The 24,571-nt window shown below is 47.1% G+C and overlaps 1 protein-coding gene across 4 annotated transcripts in view; it reads left to right on the top strand.

Annotated features, from left to right (window-relative positions):
• Positions 1-24,571, top strand: part of SRPK1 (SRSF protein kinase 1) — a 32,836-nt gene that overhangs the window by 440 nt on the left and 7,825 nt on the right. The window contains exons 1-11 of one of the 4 annotated variants that reach the window (XM_054087910.1): positions 8,096-9,003; positions 12,952-13,085; positions 14,751-14,859; positions 15,656-15,743; positions 15,945-16,032; positions 17,849-17,955; positions 18,602-18,767; positions 19,696-19,721; positions 20,206-20,419; positions 20,888-21,313; positions 22,972-23,072. In XM_054087910.1, coding sequence (XP_053943885.1) covers positions 8,933-9,003; positions 12,952-13,085; positions 14,751-14,859; positions 15,656-15,743; positions 15,945-16,032; positions 17,849-17,955; positions 18,602-18,767; positions 19,696-19,721; positions 20,206-20,419; positions 20,888-21,313; positions 22,972-23,072 — 1,530 coding nt within the window. In that variant the 5' untranslated portion in view covers positions 8,096-8,932. Of the gene's footprint in view, positions 1-8,095; positions 9,004-12,951; positions 13,086-14,750; positions 14,860-15,655; positions 15,744-15,944; positions 16,033-17,848; positions 17,956-18,601; positions 18,768-19,695; positions 19,722-20,205; positions 20,420-20,887; positions 21,314-22,971; positions 23,073-24,571 lie in introns of those variants that run through there. The other 3 variants (XM_054087911.1, XM_054087908.1, XM_054087907.1) reach the window with 3 other exon arrangements.

The following is a 24,571-nucleotide window of genomic DNA, read 5'->3' as shown; positions in this document are numbered from 1 at the left end:
GCGGAGGGGTGGAGCTGAGACCCCTTGGAGACACCCCTTTCCTCCCTAACCCCCCGTGGAGACACCCCTTTCCTCCCTGACCCCCATGGAGACACCCCTTTCCTCCCTAACCCCCCTTGGAGACACCCCTTTCCTCCCTAACCCCCCATGGAGACACCCCTTTCTTCCCTGACCCCCTTGGAGACACCCCTTTCCTCCTTGACCCCCCCTTGGAGCCTCCTCCCCTCTCCCTTTGGAGTCACCTCTCCCCCCTTACACCTCCTTGGAGCCCCTTCCCCCTCTCTGTCCCCCCCTTTGGAGCCAACTCCTTGCCTCACTCCTTGGAGCCACCCCCCCCCCTTGGAGCCACCCCCACTTTGGAGTCAACTAGTCCCTCCTCTGACCCCCCCCCCCCCCCTTTGGAGCCCCCCCTTTGGAGCCACCCCCTCTCCCCCTCCCTTGGAGCCTCGACCTCCCCTTTCCCCCCCTTGGAGCCCCCCTCCCCCCGTTCTGCCCCCACATTGGAGCCCCCCCCCACCTCCACCTTGGAAACCCCTCCCTGCCGCCCCACCTTGGAGCCACATCCCCCTCGGAGCCACCCTGCCCCCTTGCATCCACCCCCCCTTGGAGCCACCCCCCCCCCCCCCCCCTTTGGAGCTTCCCCCTCTTCCTCCTCCTTGGACCTACCCCCCACTCCCCCTTTGGAGCCTCGTCTCCCCCTTGCAGTGTCCCCCTCTGACTCCCTTGACGCCACCTTTGCCCCCCCCTCCCCCCTTTAGAGCCCTCTCCCCCTGCCCCCCCCGCCTTGGAGCCACCCCCCTCTGCCTCCCCTGTCCCCTTGGAGCCTCCCCGCCTTTGGAGCCAACTAGCCCCCCCCATCCTTTGGAGCCAACCCCTCCTCTGCCCCCCCTTGGAGCTACCTCCCCCCCCCCCCCCGCTCCCCCCTTTAGAGCCATCTCCCCCTGCCCCCCTCCTTGGAGCCTCCCCCCCCTTTGGAGCCAACCCCTCCTCTGCCCCCCCCCCCCCTTGGAGCCAATCCCTCCTCTGCTCCCCCTCTTTGGAGCCAACCCCTCCTCTGCCCCCACCCTTCGGAGCAATGGTCTCAAATCTTAGCTTAGAAAGCTTCTAGTGGTCATCATGGAGCTGGAGGAACATTGTGGCTGTGTCCTTTTCCCATCTCCTGTTTCTGTGAGAACTTTCTCCAAGAAAGCTGGAGAGGGACTGTCCATAAAGGCTGTTGGTGATAGGACGAGGAGGAACGGGTATAAACTGGAGAGGGGCAGATTTAGGCTTGAGATAAGGAAGAATTTCTTCACCATGAGGATGGTGAGGCCCTGGCCCAGGTTGTCCAGGGAAGCTGTGGCTGCCCCATCCCTGGAGATGTTCCAGGCCAGGTTGGGTGGGCCTTGGGCACCTGAACCAGTGGGAGGTGTCCCTGCCCACGGTGGGGAGATTGGAACTGGATGATCTTGAAGGTCGCTTCCAACCCAAACTATTCTATGATTCCATGAGGAGGATGAAGGATGGGCAGAGTGGCACCTGAATGCCTTGGAGTGCCAAAAGGCAAAGCTGCTTACAGGGAGATCCAAGTCCTAACGTTGACCATCACTGGGTTACTTTGTCACCTTGAGTAGAGCATTGATTTGGTTTCTTAGTCTTTTCCCTTAAAAAGACAAGAAATTAGAATTAAAATTGCTTTAGTCTAAATTATTTTTAGAAAAGGCGAGTTTCTATTGGCCTTTTTCTTAATATTAAGAATATGTCAGGAAATACGCACGTCAAAGCTTTAGTCATTAATAAAGCGTAGGGAATTTGGTACGTAGGCTACTGCCGGGCACGTCGTTGCAAAAAGATAGCTTTGCTGGAAGCTCTCTAGGGAGTCTGTGATCTATTAATTCCATCATTTCGTGAGGTGTGAACATCTCGGGCACTACCAGTCAGCTGATTCACTCAAAAAAACCCATCCTTAGAAATCCAGCTTGTAGGCTTACAAGCTTTTTTACTAGAACTTTCATGACTTAGACTGTAAACTTCATAGGTGGATCTCACGTTGTGGGTTCTGGTAGTTATTTTTGCCCCAAATTGTAAACAGTGCAGATGGTTTTACTGATCTCTGGAGTTTGGCATTGGGAGACAAATGTGTTGAGTGTAATATTTGTCCTGGCCTTTAGGAAGGGGTGGGAGCCACACAGTGAATCTCCGGGAATGTTCCTTGTGCTGATTTTCCTTGTCCTACAAATGGAATTCCTGTGTTGTGGTGCGTTGGGAGCCGTGATGAAGATGGTGCCTATGGATGCAGTGGGAGGAAGGGGTGATGGGTGCTGCTGGCTTTGTAGGTCGCATAGCACAGACCAGGCCATGTATGCTTGTTATAGAATCATAGAATCACCAGGTTGGAGAAGACCTCTTGGATCATTGAGTCCAACTGTTCCTATCTGCCACTAAACCATGTCTCTGAGCACCTTGTCCACCCATCTTGTAAATTCCTCCAGGGATGGGGACTCCACCTCCTCCCTGTGCAGCCTCTGACAGTGCCCAATGACCCTTTCTGTGAAAAATTTTTTCCTGATGTCCAGCCTGACCCTCCCCTGGTGTAGCTTGAGGCCATTCCCCTTGTCCTGTCCCCTGTCACTGGGGAGAAGAGCCCAGCTCCCTCCTCTCCACAACCTCCTTTCAGGCAGTTGTAGAGAGCAATAAGGTCTCCCCTCAGCCTCCTCTTCTCAAGGCTCTCTCAGCCGCTCCTCGTCAGACGTTCTCCAGCCCCTCACCAGCTTCGTTGCTCTTCTCTGGACACGCTCCAGAGCCTCAACATCCTTCTTGTGGTGAGGGGCCCAGAACTGAACACAGTACTCGAGGTGCGGTCTCACCAGTGCTGAGTACAGAGGGAGAATCCCCTCCCTGGCCCTGCTGGCCACACCGTGTCTGATCCAAGCCAAGATCCCATTGGCCTTCTTGGCCCCCTGGGCCACTGCTGGCCGTGTTGGTTCAGGAAGCAGCGGGAGAGTACAGGCCTGATTTTCATAGAATTATAGAATCACAGAATGGTTTGGGTTGGAAGGGGCCTTCAGTTCCACCCCCTGCCATGGGCAGGGACACCTCCCACAGGATCAGGTTGCTCTAAGCCCCGTCCACCCTGGCCTTGAACACCTCCACAGGGATGGAGCCCAGATTACAGGGCTGATTTTGGAAGGCTCCATGTGTGTATTAGACACGGCGTGGCCATCGGTGCCACGGAGGGGATTCTCCCTCTGTACTCGGCACTGGTGAGACCGCACCTGGAATCCTGTGTTCAGCTCTGGGCCCCTCACTCCAAGAAGGATGTTGAGGCTCTGGAGAGTGTCCAGAGAAGAGTAACGAAGCTGGTGAGGGGCTGGAGAACGTCTGACGAGGAGCCGCTGAGAGAGCCTTGAGAAGAGGAGGCTGAGGGGAGACCTTATTGCTCTCTACAACTGCCTGAAAGGAGGTTGTGGAGAGGAGGGGCTCTTCTCCCCAGTGACAGGGGACAGGACAAGGGGGAATGGCCTCAAGCTGTGCCAGGGGAGGGTCAGACTGGATATCAGGAAAAAATCTTCCACAGAAAGGGTCGTTGGGCACTGTCAGAGGCTGCACAGGGAGGGAGTGGAGTCCCCATCCCTGGAGGTGTTTAGAAGATGGGTAGATGAGGTGCTCAGGGATATGGTTTATTTGTTGATAGGAATGGTTGGACTTGATGATCCAAGAGGTCTTTCACAACCTCATGATTCTGTGACTCTCTGTTCTGGAGGGGAATGTTGCACCAAGTGAAGTCCGGTGTGGACAGAAGGTCCGTGCCTGGCTGGAGTGATGCTGGAGCGTGCCATTCTGCATGGTTTAATTGGAAAGAGATCCATTTCCTCTGCTCACAACTGTTGTACTGTCTGAACAGAAGTCTGATACGTGAGGAAGAGCTGGTATTTACTTCAAAACTATGCTTCTATTTGAAAATACAAGCTTCTGTTTGAACTAAAATACAAATACAGATGTACTTTTCCAGTGGCTGTGGTAGTTTGTCATGGAATCAGACGCTTGTGACTTAGGTGATGATTACCGGTAAAATACTGTGGCTTTCCTTTCTACATTGTGTGTTGCAAGCCCTTCGAATATCAAACTGTTCTCTTTGTCCTGGGAAAAAAATGACTTTGTAGGTTATTACTGAGATTAAGACCCAGGATTTAAAAACTAGGCTAAAATTCCCATCCAGATTTAAATCAGTTAGAGAAACGGGCAGAAACTGAACAGAGTTTTGTGTTATTTTTCACTGAAATGAAGAAAATAAGCGTATTACCAGGACTGGGCTATGAGGCGACGTGCTGGGTGGGTGCTGGGTGTTTCGTTGGCAGGTCCGGATGAAAGCACTGTGAATCAAGGCTACGGCAGCGTCTTTGCGTTCCAGGATAAGCTGCTCTGCTCCTGCACAGAACCAGTAGTCCTAGATATGGGGTGCTGAGCCCCAAAGCAGAATGCTTTCTTACTGTAAGTGTGAGTAACTGCAAAGGTAGAGGCCGTGCTGCTATGTGACTTGTTCTACAAAGTGGATGGGATCTGAAAGGCTTTCTCCCAGTTATGCATGCGCTGGTGTGTTTATTTAATCCCTTCTGTTCTTCTCTGGTGAGACTTCATCTGGAGTGTTGTGTCCACTTCTGGAATCTTCAACATAAGAAAGAGATGGAGCTGTTGGAACGAGTCCAGAGGAGGTTACAAGGATGATCCAAGGGCTGGAGCACCTTCCATGCGAGGACAGGCTGAGAGAGTTGGGGTTGTTCAGCCTGGGGAAGAGAAGGCTCTGAGGAGATCTTATAGTGACCTTCCAGTACCTGAAAGGGCTACAGGAAAGCTGGAGAGGGGCTGTTCACAAAGGCTGTGGGGATAGGACGAGGGGGAATGGGTATAAACTGGAGAGGGGCAGATTTAGACTGGACATAAGGAAGAATTTCTTCACCATGAGAGTGGTGAGACACTGGAACAGGTTGCCCAGGGAAGCTGTGGCTGCCCCATCCCTGGAGGTGTTCCAGGCCAGGTTGGATGGGCCTTGGGCAGCCTGATCCAGTGGGAGGTGTCCCTGCCCATGGCAGGGGTTTGGAACTGGATGATCTTTAAAGTCCTTTCCTACCCTATTCTATGATTCTATCATTCTTACAGGCTCTGCTGAATGGGAGGTATTTTTTCTCAGGACTTAGAGCAGCTCCTCTGGCTCCTTCCGCTCCTGGACCGAGGGTGATTGCAGAGCAGAGTTGGTGCAGTGCTGCTGTCGTGCTGCCCTCCTCGCAAGTGCATGCAGTATTTTGTGTTCTCGAGAAGCTTTTTTACAGTTATCTGTAATTCTTTGGCCAGACCCATATTGAAGCCTCACTTCTTTCTTCCTCTTCCCCAGCTGAAAAACAATAGAATTGCTATGAAGAGAGGCAAGGAAGTAACTTTTCCATCTGTGGGAAGCAGAAAATTCATAGTAGAATCTGATACCTTTCCAATTTCCCTTGTTTCTGTGCTGTATGAAGAGCTCTGACAGCCCCTTCGGATTCTTCCTCAGCTTCTTTGTTCAAAACTTTTCCTGGGATCAGGATCTTGGCTTATTTTTTCCTTGCTTGTCTTTAATCATTAATCCCAGGGTTATGTCTTTGGTGAGTATTTTGGAGTTATCTTGCCCACGAGATTTTTCATTCAAATGCAGGAGCGCTTATCAGACTGTGACAGGACACAGCTGAAGATCTGCTGGTTTCCATGGAGGTCCCTTGGTTTGGAATAGCTGGAATAGCAGGCGGTTCTACAAACAGCTTGTTAAGTGCTTGCGTGGGGGAGTGGGTACGGGGAGCAAGAAACTTGATTGCCTCTGTTATTTGTGCATCAATACCGTTCTCCTGTGAAATTCTTTATTGCTGATCTTCACACTGAACTCCCGCTGAGCCACCAAACTGAAGGGCGTCTTGGTGCCTCCGAGCGCCGTTCTTTCAAACCTAAGTGTCAGACTATCTGCAGGCCTCTCGTGTTCTTGACAGTGATACTCTGATAGCTCTGGGATGGCTTCTGTGCGGCAGCAAGCGTTGTTGATTTGTCGGGCTGGCAGAAAATACCGGTTCTTTATTCATAAAAATAGGGATAGGGGAGTGAATGAATTGCGTAGAGTTATAAAATAACGCACATAGTAGAATCCTAAGTCCTCTACAGTATAGGAGTCCCCCAAATCCAGTACCTGAAAGGGCTACAAGAAAGCTGGAGAGGGACTATTCATGAAGGCTTGTGGGGATAGGACGAGGGGCAATGGGTATAAACTGGAGAGGGGCAGATTTAGGCTTCATATAAGGAAGAATTTCTTCACCATGAGAGTGGTGAGACACTGGAATAGGTTGCCCAGGGAAGTTGTGGCTGCCCCATCCCTGGAGGTGTTCCAGGCCAGGTTGGATGGGGATTGGAGCCCCTGATCCAGTGGGAGGTGTCCCTGCCCATGGCAGGGGAGTTGGAACTGGATGGGCTTTAAGGTCCCTTCCAACCCAAACTATTCTATGAAATCACCTCAAGTACTTCAATTTCTTGAGCAGAAAGATGAAGTGCGTGCAAGCAGGAAAGTCTTCGTTTAACTTCAGATTTGACTTCATACCGAAAGTTTGAGTCTGGACAGTTACAATACTTACCAAGCACAGGTTTTGCAGTGGATCCGCCCGTAAGCGTGTTAGTAGCACCAGAAGTTCTCTTTCTCACTAGATGTGCCTTAACATGATCTTGGGGTTGCCGGCACGGTGAGGAACAGGAATGAGACACAGTCTGGCAGGCAGTCTGCCCTTAAAGAGACATTGTCTTGATGCACGGGTGTGAAAAGAGGAGAGAGATTTTAAATCCTGCCTTTTTACCATGCCATATGGAGCTTTTTTTTTTCTCTTCCCCAAATGAGAACATGGAATGCTGACTATAAGTTGTAGTGAGATCTAGTTGTGGTGGGTGTACAGCCCTGGAAGTCGTTGACTGGATGGTTAAAGAGGAAAGCGATGCCTCCTCCAGCAAGAGTCTTGGGGAGCGTTACAGTGCTTCTGTCTGCATCTCCTACGGTACGAGTTGGATTCGTCATTAGTCTTCAGTTCAGTGAATTTAATTCTGTTTGGAGGCGTTTCATGAGTGTAATTTGAGCTCTCGAATGACAGTGTTTGTAAAGATTGTGCTGCAGGTGGCTTAAATATCGTGTAGGAAAGCAATTGGCTTTGGTTTCCAGCAGACAGGGCGTCATCTCGGCGGGTATCGATAGATCGGCAAACTGAGGTGAGGAGGAGGAGCAAGGAGAGTAACTTTCTTTAGCGCATACCTAAGGATGGTTGGTGTGAGGAGCAATTCAGATTAAATGTATTCTGCATTCCTTGCTTGAGGGTGGAAGGGTTGCTTGAAGGAGGTAGGTAGGTAGCATGGACAGTATTTCTGCTGGATTTGGGGCAAGGGAAAGTGCTGACATCCTGTATGAGGCAGTTTGAAGAAGTTCCTCTTAAACAGGAGGACCAAACGCCTCCCCCAGCGTTTTATTTACATTTTCAGGAGTGAAGGAAAGGAGTTTTGATGGTGAAGCTGGGTCTGGAGCCTTGGCTGGTGTGAAGGTGATTAGCAGTTTATAGAAGAAGAGCTAAGGACATCGTGCCAGCGCCGCTCCACTGCACGAAGAACACTGTTCTTTCACTGCAGTGCCCATCCCAGTCCATGTGAGGGTGTCTCCCATCTTCTCATCTTCCTGATGCTGTAGGATTTGCAAGAACAGACATGGTGCAACTGAGGCTTCTTTCTTCATCGTTCATTTTTAGTGGCTGGACCAGATCATTCTATGGGAAACTGGCAGGAGAATCCAGAAGTGTTTTTTCCAACCTCTTTATAAGGAGCAAGTGAGGGACTGAAGTCTGAGTTCCTGCCAGTGGCTGTTTGTCCCTGTGTGTCTGTGGTCTATTGATCTATTCAATGCAGGTCTCATCTACAGTGGAAAACTTTGCATGTTGTTAGCACCTCCTCTGATATGAAGAGGTTTGGTAACTCTGAACTCTTAAAACGATGTTCAGACTTCAGTGAGACTTAATCGAAATCATTTTTCGGAAATGAGACGAGTTTCTGCTTGGTGAAAATGTTTTAGAGAGCCAATCAGGTGAATCTAAGTCTACTTTAAACCTCTTGGTGTAAAACTGCAGAGCCGGATTCGGAGTGTCTTTCTCTAACAGTCTTCCCTAGCAGAGAAAAATCTAAGTTATTCCTTGCTGTGTCACGTTGTTGCTGACTTGTTTCCCCTATCGCTTACATAAACCAGCAGGATAAACAGGCGCAGGAAATGGCTGGTAATTCTTCTACATCATTGGAGGACAATGTTAAGTGCCTGCTGCTGTGAAAAATACACCGTTCATCTTTTTAAAGAAGATTCGACTCCTCCTCCTGCTTTTTTTTTGTTACGGTTAAGCGTAAAGGATAAGTTTGTTTTTTTTTCTTCTTAACTCTGGGTGGGAGGTTTGGAATTACTTCAGAAAATTCCTTTTTTACTTTGAATCCCCCTTTCTCTCCTGTGCGATTGTGCTGGCGTTTCGGTATCAAAAGGACTGGACTGTCAGGAATTGCCATGATCCATGCCTCTATCCCAGCTTTGAATAGGCAAATCTAAACCGGCTTGTTGAGGAAGATGAAGCAAAGGACCTGCCTGAATTTCTAATTTCATTAGAGGGAAGATCGAGGCAGGGAAAAGATCAAGGGGAAAGAGATGCCTCTGGTTGTGCTCAGCTCCTGAGAGGACTGAATTTGCAGGAGGATCAGCTGGGAGCAGCCCCGTACCTGCAATGCAGTGCTGTGCAGCTGCAGCTTGGGCGGTGGAGCCACAGGCCCTCTTCTCCTCTTCTCCTGCACAAAGCTCCGCTGCTTTCCACGCCACGCAGCCCCTCCGCTTCCCCTTGATGTCCCCCTGCCTCCCCAGCTGTGTGGCATCGGGATTTTAATGGCTTTTTCCAAAACTGCTGGGCTGCCTGCAGGAATATCGTTATCAATGGGAGGCCGTGCTTCGTGCAGGTAGGTTGCCCTCTTTTTATTTCAGTTTTTTTCCTGTGTATCTCAGGGAATTTGTAGTTCTTCAGGCGTTCCTGAGGGAATAAGGACTCTTGGGAAGGTCTAAGGATAGGGATTTGCTCAAATTCCTTTAAACATTCAGCATTGCTGTTTCACATTTAAGTAAAAGAGTGCTGTGTAGTTGTAGAGAGACTCTGCAAATCCTGGTAATTCTGGTGATTAATTAGCAGATTGTGGGAGCAGAAGTAAAAGGTGATCAAGGTGTTCTTAAGTAGGACAGAGGCACCTACTACCAAAAAAAGTACCCCAGAACACTTGATTTCTTCCTTAACCATTTTTCAGAGGCTCTTTATATATTTTTATGTGCGTTTTGCGCTATTGCTGTTTCATCTTTAAATACAGAGTATGGATTTTTCTGCTCTCTGAAGCAGCATTTTGTGCCTTTTGGAGTGCTCTCTGTGTGAGTGAGGCAGATGGATGAGGGCTGTGGTTTTCTGTATCAGTTTTTCTCTTGGTATTAATACATGTTCTGCACTGATTAAGTCCCTCAATCCATATCTGCAGTTGACGCGGTCACTTTGGGGGAAGAAGGTGGTGGGGTGTAATAACATCTAATGACTTTTAGCAGGAAGGCAAATGAGTGAGATGTGATTTGGAGGTGATTTATTAAAGGAAATAATAATGTAGAAATGTGTGCGACCTGAATACAGCCCAGTATCGCTTTAGTTGGATTATAATAGAGAAGTGAAATGCTTTTGCGTCCCCAGGACAGGCTCAGATGCAGACGACGGAGTGGTGTGGTGTGCGAGGATGTCAGCAGCGTGAGTCGTCAGCCCCTTAGGAGCAGGGACAGAAAGGAGAGTGGGATTTGGTGCTTCCAGTAACTTCTTCCTTGATGCATGAAATGACTATTATTGAAAAGCATTGGGACTTTGGAATGCCGCGAGGTTTCTGTCTGCATCAGTGGTTCTTAATGTGAATTTTCTTTCGAGTCCATTCGAATCCCCTGCGTTTTGTGCCGTCACAAAAGTGAAAGTCTTGGGGAGAATTCCTCTTTATTACTTACGCCATGGGTGTGGCTGCAGAGCTCAAATCCCCCTTGCACTCCGGTTCTGCGTTCTGGTTCTCTTTACCCTCCCTACAGGATTTCTTAAGTAGAAACACCCAGTCTCCCCTTTGACCATTCCATCGACGGCCCTTTCTTGTCTTTACCTGCTCATAATTTAGGGATAATCTGTGACTTTATTTGTAGCGCAGTTATCCCTGAAGGAACGCAGCAGTTTCAAAGCAGCTTCTTGACCTCCAAAACTATTTTTCCTTGCTGGCTGCCTTCTTCCTACCCCCAACTTGTAATTCTGTGGCTCTCAAGGGAAAAAATTAAACTACTAAATATCCTGAGGCTGGATCAAGCTGCGGAGTTGTTAATGTTTATCTCCTTAGCCTGGCAGCAGTGGCACGGACTGCCTGGCGGTCTTGATTTATGGCTCAGTGACACTGATCTGTGTTGCTTAACTAGTCCTGAATCAAACTATCAGTGGGACTCACTAACTCAGACAACTGACTGAAAGAAGTGTGGGGTGCTTGTGGCTGGGATGATTTTTGCAGCTCTTCTCTGTGTTAATTACCTTCAGTTCCAGAACGTAAATGGCTGTGAGTTTAGCCATGATCGCGTTGGCGTGAGTGATTTCTTCCTTTTCATGCTCCATAGGTATTTCAGATTTAGGGTAAGAGAGAATGGCCTCAAGCAGCGCCGAGGGAGGTTTAAATTGGACATTAGGAAAAAATTCATCACTGAAAGGGTTATCGAGGACTGGAAGAGGCTGCGCAGGGAGGTGATTGAGTCCCCATCCCTGGAGGCGTTTAAAGACTGGTGGATAAAGTGCTTAGGAATATGATTTAGTAGTGGACAGGTACGTTTGGATTTGATGATCTCAAAGGTCTTTTCCAACCTAGGGATTTGATGATTCGATGATTCAGACGGCTGCGGTTTAATGAGTTCTGTGTGCGAGGGCTCAGCAGTGGGTAGTGTAGTGGGTAAATGCTGAACATTCATTTGGCTGTGGAACTGCTCCAAATTGAAGTATCAGATTTATCCCGTGGATTACGATCATGATACGATGCACACGACTCCAGCTTGGTTATGAGGTGTGAGAACTGCATCCGAAAGCCCACAAGCATTAGCATCTCCACAGCATAACCAAAAGTGGCTGAATTTGAAACAGGGACGGGAGGCATCGCTTGTATCTGCTGCTTCCCTGGAACAATAGTTTCTGTACAGAAACTTCCGCTCATTCAAACTGGCGGGGAAACTCTCTGTAAAGAATGTTCTCTTGTGCTCGTACGTCATTGCATGTCTTTGCGCAACTCCAGCCTTCTTGATAGCTCTTACTTTTAAAAGAAGAAAGCTTCATCTTGATATCCCGCAAGTAAATATCCGTTATTTGTCATTAAATCTTGTTGACAAAATGGGCTGTAGATGCAGTTTTCATTCTAAATCCTTGCTCTGTACAAAAGGATGTTGAAGATTAAACTTTGTAGACAATCACATTCCCTGTAACGCTTTAAGGAAATAACCGGTGCTTTAGTTCAGCCGCTCTGCGTAGGGTTTACAGGACATCTGCTCTGCGTGGGTCAGACAACCCTAACGAACCTCAGTGACGAGACGCTACAGACTGGGGGAAGAGTGGCTGGAGAGCTGCACGGAGGAGAAGGACCTGGGGGTAATGGTTGACAGGGACTGAACATGAGGCAGTGGTGGCCCAGGTGGCCAAGAAGGCCAACGGCATCTTGGCTTGGATCAGACACGGTGTGACCAGCAGGGCCAGGGAGGGGATTCTCCCTCTGTACTCGGCACTGGTGAGACCGCACCTTGAGTACTGTGTTCAGTTCTGGGCCCCTCACCACAAGAAGGATGTTGAGGCTCTGGAGTGTGTCCAGAGAAGAGCAACGAAGCTGGTGAGCGGCTGGAGAACGTCTGACGAGGAGCGGCTGAGAGAGCCTTGAGAAGAGGAGGCTGAGGGGAGACCTTATTGCTCTCTACAACTGCCTGAAAGGAGGTTGTGGAGAGGAGGGAGCTGGGCTCTGCTCCCCAGTGACTGAGGACAGGACAAGGGGGAATGGCCTGAAGCTCCGTCAGGGGAGGGTCAGGTTGGATATCAGAAAAAAATTCTTCACAGAAAGAGTCATCGGCACTGGAACAGCTGCCCAGGGAGGGGGTCGAGTCACCTTCCCTGGAGGCGTTTAAGGAACGGGTGGATGAAGTGCTGAGGGACATGGTTTAGGGAGTGTTAGGAATGGTTGGACTCGATGATCCAATGGGTCCTTTCCAACCTGGTGATTCTATGATTCTGTGAGACGAACTGGAAATGTGGCCATCCATGTGAGAACAGGAGAGCTCAAGGGCAATATTGGGAATTTGAGAGTTCTGAAGTGTTGGAAGCAGGATTGGTAAATGTTCGTTTGATCTCAGAGGTGAAAGGGACAAAGGGCACAAATTCTTAAACCTTGTTTAGTTTTTTTTTTTCCCAGAGGAGTAAGATGTAATTGATGTTAGTTTTTAAAATAACATCCGTCACAATTTAAACCTTCAGGTTTTGTGTGAGGTAACATCGTTAAATACGCATTTGCTTTCAAAAAGTTCCTACTGAATAACCGACTGAGAAGAAAGAGGTTCAAAGCGGCTGAGTTTTGGCGGAATCACTGAGCTTTTAACTCACTGTCTGGTCTGTCCTTTTCTTCCACAATAAAATCCAATCGAGGCCATTAAATCGTAATTCTCCCTAGTATATGAAAATCGTTTCTGTCTACTTGGATATTAACATAGGTGTAAAAGCATTTAAATGGGAAAAGAATATTTCTGAAGGTGGAATATTGCCTCTCCTCCATTGTCAGTAAAGACTTGTGTGGAAGGAAAGCTACTGAGCTGCAGAGTAACGTGTGTGAGACACGCAGTGTGTTCTCTTTCAGACCCGACACGCAGCATCGCGGCCCTGCTGCTCACTCAGAGAATGACCTTCCGGAGCAAGAGGAGGAAATCCTGGGATCAGACGACGATGAACAAGAGGATCCAAATGATTACTGTAAAGGTGAGAGCTTACCTGCTTAAGGAGCTGTTTTTTCAGTGTAATCAAGAAATTTCCTGTATTTCCTATCTACTTATAGGGAATGAAAATAGATTCCCTCTTATTTTAAGTGTTTTTTTGAAACTGCATGATGATAATATTTTTTTCAAGCTAACCTGAAATGTAGATGCTTCTCCAAGATTCCCTTTATCCGTCAAGATTTGAGTTGGAGAGCTGTTTATAATGCTTGTGTTTAAAGCTGTCAACTTTTGCTCTGTGCCAGCGGGTTTTCAAAACTGGAAAAAGCAAGGAGACATTCCATTTCCTTTTCATTTTCATCAGAAAAAGGACACTTTCAAATCAAGTTCAAATTCTTTACTGTTTTCTTTGGAAGATAATCTTTGCATCCATTCTACAGATCACTTTGTGGCTGCAAATAGTGTTCTGTTTCTCCGAGTCGAGACTAAATGCCGAGCAAATGGCAATACCACAGCATATAATTTGGTATCGAGAAGGTCAGGCTGTTTATTAACATAGCAGATAATTTAAAAAAGACAGAAAGCTGATCATACAAATTCAACCGATCAATTAGTTGAAGCTTGAGTGTGTGCTCGTGCCTCCAAGCGCTCTGTAGGACAACTTCTGTGATACTGTTTATTGAAAATATCAAATAAAGCTGAGGGAGAAGCATGTAACAAATGCCATATACGCGTATAAGGAATGGGAAAGGAGAAATAGCACGGAATTGCAATGTTTTGTACGCTTCAGGGCTTGACTTCACTGAGTATTTGTGGGATTTTTTGTTGTAAAGCAAGTGGGAAGAAGGCAGTCGCTGTGTGAATTGGCAACTGGTGCTGCTGTCGCTGAAGTCTTTAAGTGAAGAAAAGGGACTTTGGCTGCTTGGGATAATGAAATCCTGTCTTGTTTGTGGACCAGGGAATCGAGAGATGAATCTTCCAGGCAAAGTATGCATTTCAGGGGTGGTATTTGCTGACCACCACTGACTAGGAAGCACCTGGAATCTAGGATGTAATTCCAGGTTCTGTCTAAAATTTATGCCTTGACAATTACAGAGTCTCCTCTTCATTCTGTTTTCTGCATGTTCCCTCGTGTCTTTGGCTTTTCAGGTGTTCACTTCCATCATAGCCTCCTGCGTAGAGAGCAGCTGAGGGATGCTGGGGAGACAGGGGGGAGACTCCCCTATTTTGATGGTGTTAAATGGCAAAGTGCCTTTCAGCCAGGAAAGCGGTTGCGAGGGGAAGTCCTTTGGGATCTTGGATGCAGTACTCTCCCACGTTATGGGGACTAAAACCACGCTGATATTTAGCCGTTAGATTCTGTTATTAACATCGCAAGCTGTGTTTTCCCATGGTGGTCAGCCAAGCAGACTTGAGATGCTCTCAGTCCTGATGCTACAGTGGTGACCCACCAGTCAGTCATCCCAGTTGAATTACATTAAATCTCTTCAGTCAACTACAGGACTTTCTCTAACACACTCTGTGTTTGTTGTGGCAAGATCCAATTAGAGAAAACATTTGCATTTGCTTATGATTAAAAATATATGCATATATGATTAAAAATCTAAACAAATCAACTAAGTCTGCCTCGAGTTGCGATGCTTCTTCCGCATACCTGCTCTTCAGCACTTGTGTGATCTCTTAATATCTGAATTTCCCACTGTTTTTCTAGGGGGTTACCACCTCGTGAAAATAGGAGATCTCTTTAACGGGCGCTACCATGTGATTCGGAAGCTCGGATGGGGTCACTTCTCCACCGTGTGGCTGGCTTGGGACATCCAGTAAGTCTTGTCTGTTCTCCCTCGTGTTTCTGGGAATGCACAGCATCGCACAAACGTGATCAGAAAGCTGCTTTTTACTTTTAGTTAAAAACACAGAAGGTAGCTGCCTACATCGAGCAACGAAGGTGGGGAAAGAGCTGGAGAACAAGTCTTACGAGGAGCAACTGAGGGACCTGGGGTTGTTTAGCCTGGAGAAGAGGAGGCTGAGGGGAGACCTTATTGCTGAAAAGAGATTGTGGAGAGGAGGGAGCTGGGCTCTTCTCCTCAGTGACAGGGGACAGGACAAGGGGGAATGGCCTCAAGCTGCGCCAGGAGAGGGTCAGACTGGATATCAGGAAAATATTTTTCACAGAAAGGGTCATTGGGCACTGTCAGAGGCTGCCCAGGGAGGGGGTGGAGTCCCCATCCCCGGAGGGGTTTAAAAGGCAGGTGGATGGGGTGCTCCGGGACATGATTTAGTGATTGATAGGAATGGTTGGACTCGATGATCCAAGAGGTCTTTTCCAACCTGGTGATTCTATGATCCCCACGCAGAAGTGGTTTTGGTAGTTATCAGGACAAACCCAGTACGTGGAAAGAAGGCCCTCGTATTCAGCAGACTCTGAGCTATTATTTCACTTTATTAGAAATTACTGACATGGATGTTTCATAAAAAGAGACCCCAAGAGTGCTTAAACCTGATTTTTCCATGATGCCTTAAATAGGTAGCTCTTTGTGCAAAAGAACTAGGATAATCCTGGAGAATAAGTTCTTTGTATGAGTGTTAACTGTCTCCGATTTACTTATGTGTGCATAGGGGGAGGAGATTTGTGGCAATGAAGGTGGTGAAGAGTGCAGAGCACTACACAGAAACAGCACTGGATGAAATCAAGTTGCTAAAATCGGTGAGTGCTTGAGAGGGAGGGGTCAATCTTTATTCATTTTGGGGAGTTCACATCAGTCCTGTACCTGATCTTTCTGGATTTTTTACCTGCAGTGAAATGAGATGGGAACCTAACGTAGTGCAGTAGATTTGACTTCAAAATATATTCTTGCCTGGTAGTTACCGCAAGAAACACAAAATTAATCCTTTTTTTTCTCTGCAGGTCCGCAATAGTGATCCAAATGATCCCAGTAAAGAGCGAGTTGTTCAGTTGTTAGATGACTTCAAGATCTCAGGCGTTAACGGCTCTCGTATCCTTTTGTGGAGTAAAGACAAAGGATTGCATGGAGCTGGGAATTTGCTGGCTAGCTGTCAGGTTGGGCTGGTGAGCGATGCCCAGGCATCCCTTTTACTCGAGGAAACCTGCTTATAGCATCGTCTGCCTCAGCTCAGGTCCAGAATGCTCCTTCAGCCTGACGTAATGTGTAAGTGATGGAGACAGCGCTGCTTAGTCATGCTCTTAACGTGGGAGATGGGGTGACTGCATCTGACTTGTGAGTCAGGACCGATGGCTCAGTAGCTGATGTGCCTTTGTGCCCCTTAATTTCTCAACCAGGCTGGCAATAACCTCTCATTTAAGTAAAGCAGCACAAAATGTTTAGATCAGTAATTAAAACCAGCAAACACATGCGGTCTGTAACTCACGAACAAGATTATTTTAGTTACAGAAGCATCTAACCTCAGAATTATCAATGCTGTTAGGATGTTTAAAGTGTATTCCTTTGGAAATCCCCTGTCGTTCTGCCTTCTAACAGGCAGTGAGTGGTGGCAGGTCCTAATAATGCACACCTAAAGTTTGCAAGTTGGGCTTTTTTGCATGTTCGTGCTTTGCAGTACCTTGAATTTTAGTTCAGTAAGAATTCCTAGACTGCTGGAGGGAATCCAGCTGTGAGTTATGAACATTCTAACACCTCTAGAAAAGAGTCGCCCCAGAATGAATTTCCTCCATTCACTTTTCTGTCTTTTAGCACTGAGTAAATGTTGGCTTGATCCTACGCGCATTGCGCAAGAGCGAAAGAAATACACTTTCTGCCAATGTAGAAGGAAAGCAACCTAATAAACTCCTGGCTTGTAAAGCAAAGGCACAATACTGAGTGTCACTGGAGTGACCGTAGCTGGTGAGATCTTACAGGCAAAAGGCAGATAATGTAAATATTGCTGAAGTCCAGGCTTGTGGAAAGTTTGTTTTGCTGGTAAAGAGGCAAGAGAGGGTGGAGGAAGTGATTTCATTGTTCTGGAGAAGACTTATAAAATGGAAATTTTACTATCTTTTCAGGTAATGCTGGTGCAGAGAGATCTGGCATTGAGTTTTGCCTGGGGCAAGAGCATAGGCTGTTCAAAAGTGTATGTTGTTGGCTTGAAGCTGTCTCAATTTGAGCAGGAAAAACTAATGCACGCTTGCTTGTGTGACTGGCTTCTACTCGAAGCAGGAGATTGCTGCTGCTCCATCAGGACCATTGTCCTAACAAACTCTGTCCCTCTGTATTCTACGTTTTAGATAACAACACTGATAGGCTGTAGGATAGAATCATAGAATAGTTTGGGTTGGAAGGGACCTTAAAGATCATCCAGTTCCAACCCCCTGCCATGGGCAGGGACACCTCCCACTGGATCAGGCTGCCCAAGGCCCATCCAACCTGGCCTTGAACACCTCCAGGGATGGGGCAGCCACAACTTCCCTGGGCAACCTGTTCCAGGGCCTCCCCACCTTCACAGTGAAGAAATTCTTCCTTATCTCAAGCCTAAATCTGCCCCTCTCCAGTTTATGCCCATTGCCCCTCGTCCTGTCACCACAATCCTTTATGAATAGTCCCTCTCCAGCTTTCTTGTAGCCCTTTTCAGGACTGGAAGCCCTTTTCAGGTCCTGCAAGATCTCCTCGGAGCCTTCTCTCCTCCAGGCTGGGATTGTGTTGTTAAGGTAGGCAGATTGCCTAAGCTGTGTGAGAAGGTTGAGGGTTCTTTAATATTAAAACACTTAACAGGTATGGATTTCTTTTGATCCTCAGTCCTGGGAATTCAGGGCTCCTTGGGTCAGGATGTTCATCTTTTTCCTTGACTGAGTTCCAGATATTTGTATGGTGTTTGAAGTTCTAGGGCATCATCTCCTGAAGTGGATCATCAAGTCAAATTATCAGGGGCTCCCACTCCCTTGCGTCAAGAAGATCATCAAACAGGTAAATTCCAGCTCTGACTGCATTGTTCCCCTCTACCTACTGAGAACTCTTCCACTAGTTTTTCTCAGATCCAAGAAAACAAATGTTTATAAATCAGTCTTAGGCAATAAAATCATTCTTGGTTTAACATTCTCTTCCTCTACCGCAAAAACCTTGTCCTGTAGATATTTATTTTCTGACACTTAATCCGTGGGAGGCTGAGGCTGCTTTTAACCTCTTCTTACCTTGGTTATTCCTCCTAAGTCGCAAGTATTTTTGTAAAACTCTGTCATGGTGCTTAATGATGGGAAGAGCAAGAGAAACCTGTTCTTCTTACTGGATGAGTGCCTAAGGAGAAATATCTTTGTGGACGTGAGGTGGAGGGGAAGAAAAGAGTGTGATTTTATTGTAGGGTGTTAAGATTAGATTTTCAGCTGTGGTGAGTTACGAGTGTGAAGAGGCAGAAATTAAATTCTTAGCTAAAATCTGTATGTGAATCTATTTGCTGGGAAAGAGTAGAAAGCACCGATCACATTACTCCAGATTAGAGCTATCCTCAAACACAGAAGTTCTTCAGGTTCATTGGTTGTTCTAGGCAATCTTGCATTTTCACTTCACTTACTCATCGCTTTTTCTAATGATTAATTTCCTTCTCTCCTGGCTGCAGGTTCTTCAGGGTCTGGATTACTTGCACACAAAGTGTCGAATCATCCATACAGATATTAAGCCTGAGAACATTCTTCTGTGTGTTAACGACCAGTACATCCGCAGGCTGGCTGCAGAAGCCACCGAGTGGCAGCGATCTGGGGCTCCTCCACCATCTGGCTCTGCAGGTGCTTTTTTTGTGAAAATTGGTGCTATTTCCCCCTGTGCACTCAAATCATCACTAACCGTAGAATCAGAGAATGATTTGGGTAGGAAGGGATCTCATGGGACACCTCCCACTGGATCAGGCTGCCCAAGGCCCATCCAACCTGGCCTTGAGCACCTCCAGGGATGGGGCAGCCACAGCTTCCCTGGACAACCTGGGCCAGTGTCTCACCGCTCTCATGGTGAAGAAATTCTTCCTTATCTCCAGTCTAAATCTGCTCCTCTCCAGTTTATACCCATTGCCCCTCGTCCTATCCCCACAGCCTTTGTGAACAGCCCCTCTCCAGCTTTCTTGTAGCCCTTTCAGATACTGGAAGGTCACTATAAGGTCTCCACAGAGCCTTCTCTTCTCCAGGCTGAACATCCCCAACTCTCTCAGTCTGTCCTCATACGGAGGTGCTCTCCAGCCCTCCGATCATCCTTGTAGCCTCCTCTGGACCCATTCCAACAGCTCCATCTCCTCCTTATGCTGAGGATTGTGCTGTCAGGCATCGTCTTGCCCCACCAACACTGAGCTGAGCCCGTCCTAGCAGAGCTCAGTTGAGGGCAGCTCTCTTAACTTGGGTATTTTAATATTTTAGTTTGCATTTTTTGGCCGGATGCAAAATACGTGCAGTAAATGAAGCTGCGTGACGGGAAGTTTAAGTCTTTGAGATCAGTCAAGGAAATCTGTTACGTAGAGTTTTAATGATGTATTTACTCATTTAAAGTTTTTCTCATTTTTATAGTTCTTGCTGTACTTCTGTGGAAATAATGACCTTTCAAAATAACATTTGCTGATATCTTTAAAATGTTGTTGCCAAACCGCATAGGGAAAACACTTCTGTTAAGAATGCAGTTGCAGGTTTGAATATCAACGTACTAATTTGTTGGTCTTCCTTTCCCTTTCAGTGAGCACTGCACCACAGCCAAAACCAGTAAGTGTAATCATTTTCCTGCCTAAGTGTTCATCTGCTCATAGTATCTACTGTGTTGTTTGATCATGCAGTCAGCAACCTTTTAGCAGAAGGAAAAGTGTGATTTGTCACAGACACAGGCTTCATTCGGTGTTGTTAATCTCGGAGATGTAAGTCGCGTTAGCTCGTGTATCACCAGAATGAGCTGTCTTTTTTGTGTGGTTTGGGGTCTGTTGTGAAGGTGACCATTGTCTGTAGAGTCTGAGATGCCTCATTTGGAGAATACAGTAGGTATTTCCGATCAAGACAGAAAGGTGCTGATATAAGCCATAGGCAACTGCTCCATAAACCTTAATACCTGCTTTTAATTTGGGAGAAAAATTGTCTTGAGAGGTTTCTATCCCAGGCTGCTTCCTCAGCTCTAAGAGAAATTAAAACTTCACGAGTTTTAGATTTCTTGAAATATGAAATACTAAGCCAAATTTCTCTCCTTGCTTCTATGTAGGCTGACAAAATGTCAAAGAATAAGAAAAAGAAGTTGAAAAAGAAGCAGAAACGGCAGGCTGAGTTGCTAGAGAAGCGAATGCAAGAGATCGAGGAGATGGAGAAGGAAGCAAGCCCTGGGCAGACACAGCCTGAAGAGGAGGAAGAAGCTCAGAGCCCTCTGGAAATGCTCATAAAAGTTAGTCCACCAGAAGAAAATGTCAACAAAAAGACAGGTACGGACTTAAAGTGTTGTTAAAGTAGAATCACAGAATGGTTTGGGTTGGAAGAGACCTCAAAGCCCATCCAGTCCCACCCCCTGCCATGGGCAGGGACACATTCCACTGGATCAGGTTGCTCCAAGCCCCATCCAACCTGGCCTTGAACACCTCCAGGGAATGGGCAGCCTGGGCCAGGACCTCCCCACCCTCTGTAGCAACACTAGAACTCAGTAGCACAGTGTTTGCTTCGCTCATGCTGGCATGAGTAGGGTGAGCACCTTTAGTAGAGCTGTTTGTTGTCATTTAATCTGTTTAGATGGGCAGAACGCAATGCAAAATGGCTCAGAAGTCCATTCTTAATGAATAACTGATTGTGCTCAGTTAAGTTTTGAGTAGTACCTTCTCCTGAGGGCTCCCTGAGCAGCTTCAGGTATTGCTTTGCTCAGACATATTCTGCTATCTTCTCCTTTTCTGCTCTTCCAGCTGAAGTTGTTGTACAAGAGCAATCCATCCTAATGGAAAGCAGCGTGGAAAAATGTGTAACAGAAATAAACTGCAATGGAGTGATACAGATGACAGACTTCCCCGACTCCAGCAATCAAGGCTGTGTGCGACTTGAAGATGACCTTCATAATGCAAATGACTGCGGTGATCACCCTCACACACAGAAGGAGAACTTCCATAGTTGTAATTACAGTCAACGCAACGGCGACTCGGAGAACAGGCCTCAAGAAGCAATGTCGGACTCATTTGTGCCCTTAGTTTCAGAAGATTCCATGGTGTGCCAGCCCACATCCAACAAAGAGCGCTCATTCAGCGAGCAGGAGATTAACCACTTGCAAGAAAGCATCCAAACAGAGATACCTTCCGAGGATGAGAATGAGAATAACGGCCCATCAGACAACAAAGGTAGAAGATGAATCTTGTGAGAAAGAGCTCCTTTCTCTTGATGTTGGAGAGCTGTGTTACAGCTCTTTGTCAGGGTGTCGATAGAAACCTCTGTTTTGTAGGATGGAGTGATCAGAACCTGCCAGAAATAGTTAATAGTTAATGCTCTGAGGCATTTACTCTCTGTAGAATCATAGAATAGTTTGGGTTGGAAGGGACCTTAAAGATCACCCAGTTCCAACCCCTCTGCCATGGGCAGGGACACCTCCCACTGGATCAGGGTCCATCCAACCTGGCCTTGAACACCTCCAGGGATGGGGCAGCCACAGCTTCCCTAGGCAACCTGGACCAGTGTCTCACCACCCTTATGGTCAAGAAACTCTTCCTTATGTCCAGTCTAAATCTGCCCCTCTCCAGTTTATACCCATTGCCCCTCATCCTATCACCACAGCCTTTGTAGACAGTCCCTTTGTAGCTTCCAGTCATAGTTGTACTTCACTTTCGACTATTGAATGCATAAGCATTCCCACTTTAAAAAGTACTTATACGTTATTTTTCAGTATAGGAACACTCCACCCCCTCCGTGTATCAGGAGTTGCTTATGGGATTTTCATTTTCAAGAGTTATAAGGTTACAAATCGTCGCTGCCTGTTAAATGATGGGATGAGTTCAGTGTGTTCCGATAAGTTTTGTTCTTAACGCAGAGCACCTCTCAGCTCCTTGAGATGAATCAATGTTTTCCCAGAACTGAAAATTCAGTCTGACTGAAATGCTTACACAGCTTAAGGCGAAGACTTCTTTAATGCTTTTGCTTAAATATGGTTTGTTTCAGGGCGGGGAAAATAAGGTTTAGGAGAACATAAGACACACGATAATGTTCTGCTGTTTAAACAAATTCCGTGGGGCGGCGAAGGTGTTTAAAAAAACATGAATCAGTTGATAGAACTGCCCTTTATTTGCATCTTTGATTCACAGCCAGGTGAAGGCGATCTGCTTGGAAAAGGGAGAAAGGAGCTTTCTCTTAGCAGAGAGCTGCCAGGGAGTTTGGTGAATGAAAAGTAGCATGTGAAACTTAGATTTTTTTTTTTGCAACTGAAATTGCCTTTAGTGGGGTGCTCCTGCTAAATTACCAGGTGTATTTTGCTCCTTGCAGCTCCCTCCCAAACTGCTTTAGAGCTACAGCTTGATTAAAACTTAATATTTTTGCTCTTTGCTGTGTCCTTGAGGTTTCCCTGATACATTTTAGCTCTTGTAACTGTCTGTGTTGCAGCAGTGAGGGATGGGTAGCTCAAAAAGATGATGTAATATGTGGACTCTCCTTCTTCAAAGACTTAGGAAGACTTAAGGGTTAAAAGACTTGTTTGTTTTTGACAGTGCCCTTCTTTCCAAAGCCTGTTTGGATGCAGACAGACTTTTTAACTCTGTTAAAAGAGTGCTGGGAAACAGCCGCTGTTGCGTATGCTGACTTGTCTTTCTGCTTTGTAACACCAGTTTGGTCTTAACGGTGATAACTCTGCTGTTTCGACTGAAAATTGGTGTTGATTTTTATACCTTTGGGAAGGGAAAAGTAGTGATTGGTAACGAAAACCCTTTCTGGGTAGGGAGAGGGCGATGGGACAGTGACAGATGGTGACAGCATCCATGTAGCTTTAATCAGCTGTTGTCCGTGTTGCTTCTAGGAAAATCAGCTGCTGGGAATTTCCTTCTTAATCCTCTTGAGCCCAAGAATGCAGATAAGCTCAAAGTGAAGATAGCTGACCTAGGAAATGCCTGCTGGGTGGTAAGTTCACAATCTTTTCACGCTGACTATTTAAACTTGCTAATTCATTCACAGTACCCCATGGTGGAAAAGAGTCTGGAAAATAGCTCCCGTCTTTGACCTGCTTGTGAACGTAGGGATGGTTTGAAACCACGCTGAGGGGGAAAAAAAGTAGGGGGGAGCCGTGATGGAAAGAAAGAAATATAGATCTTAGGAAGAAATGCTTTGCTGTGAGGGTGGGGAGGCCCTGGCCCAGGTTGCCCAGAGCAGTGGTGGCTGCCCCATCCCTGGAGGGGTTCCAGGCCAGGTTGGATGGTTCTTGGAGCCCCTGAGCCAGCGGGAGGTGTCCCTGCCCATGGCAGAGGGTGCAACTGGATGGGCTTTGAGGTCCCTTCCAACCTAAACCATTCCGTGAAGTGCTGCTCTTAACATAGGATTCCAGCCTGTGTTCTGGGTGCCCCACTGGCCATTAGATCACTTCTAACAGGCCTGTGAAGAGTGGCAGATGTAACGCCTCAGAATCTGCGCGTGTGAATATTCTGCAGGAGTCTGTAGCTCTCCTGGAGAAAGAGAAAATGGCAAACAATGTCTCTGTAGTGCTAATTCTTTATTTATTAGGTTGCCAGACCATTTCGGTGGATTCACAAGCACATGAAAGGAACTCATAAATAGTTTTATTCTTTGATGGCAGTGCTGTGCTGCTTTGAAATGTCTGACATTTCAAATAGAAGAAACGTCTCTTTTATTTGGCTTCTTAAACGGCAAAATACTTCAGATCTTATGGGAGAGAGGAGTCTCAGACTCAGAACTAAACTTCAAACTTCGGCATCTGAGGAGGCGGTCTCTTACGCTGGTGTCATTTATCTGCTTTAAGGCAGCTGAATCACAGCCTGTCTGTCATCAGCGGATAGGAGAGGGTGCAACTCCTGCAGCAGTCTCTCCGACTCTCTTTTGCTTCTCTCTAAATCACTGGACTTTGTGAGGAGGAGAAGAAGCTCACGTAGAGCATTAAGACAGTACTTGCAGGAATCGGAGAATCATAGAATGGTTTGGGTTGGAAGGGACCTCAAAGCCCATCCAGTTCCAACCCCTGCCATGGGCAGGGACACCTCCCACTGGATCAGGGGCTCCAAGCCCCATCCAACCTGGCCTGGAACCCCTCCAGGGATGGGGCAGCCACCACTGCTCTGGGCAACCTGGGCCAGGGCCTCCCCACCCTCATTGTGAAGAATTTCTTCCTAATGTCTAATCTCAATCTTCCCCCTTAAAATTTAAAGCCATTCCCCCTCAGCCTGTCCCTGCAATCCCTGATCCAGAGCCCCTCTCCAGCTTTCCTGGAGCCCCTTTCAGCACTGGAAGCTGCTCCAAGGTCTCCTTGGAGCCTTCTCTTCTCCAGGCTGAACAACCCCAACTCTTTGAGCCTGTCCTCAGAGCAGAGATGCTCCAGCCCTCAGATGATCTCCATGGCCTCCTCTGGACTTGCTCCAACAGTTCCATCTTGTCTTGGGGATTCTCTTTAA

The sequence above is a fragment of the Cuculus canorus genome, chromosome 24, assembly GCF_017976375.1.
Source record: "Cuculus canorus isolate bCucCan1 chromosome 24, bCucCan1.pri, whole genome shotgun sequence".
Lineage (NCBI taxonomy): Eukaryota > Metazoa > Chordata > Aves > Cuculiformes > Cuculidae > Cuculus > Cuculus canorus.
This window is presented reverse-complemented; position numbering and strand designations above follow the sequence as displayed.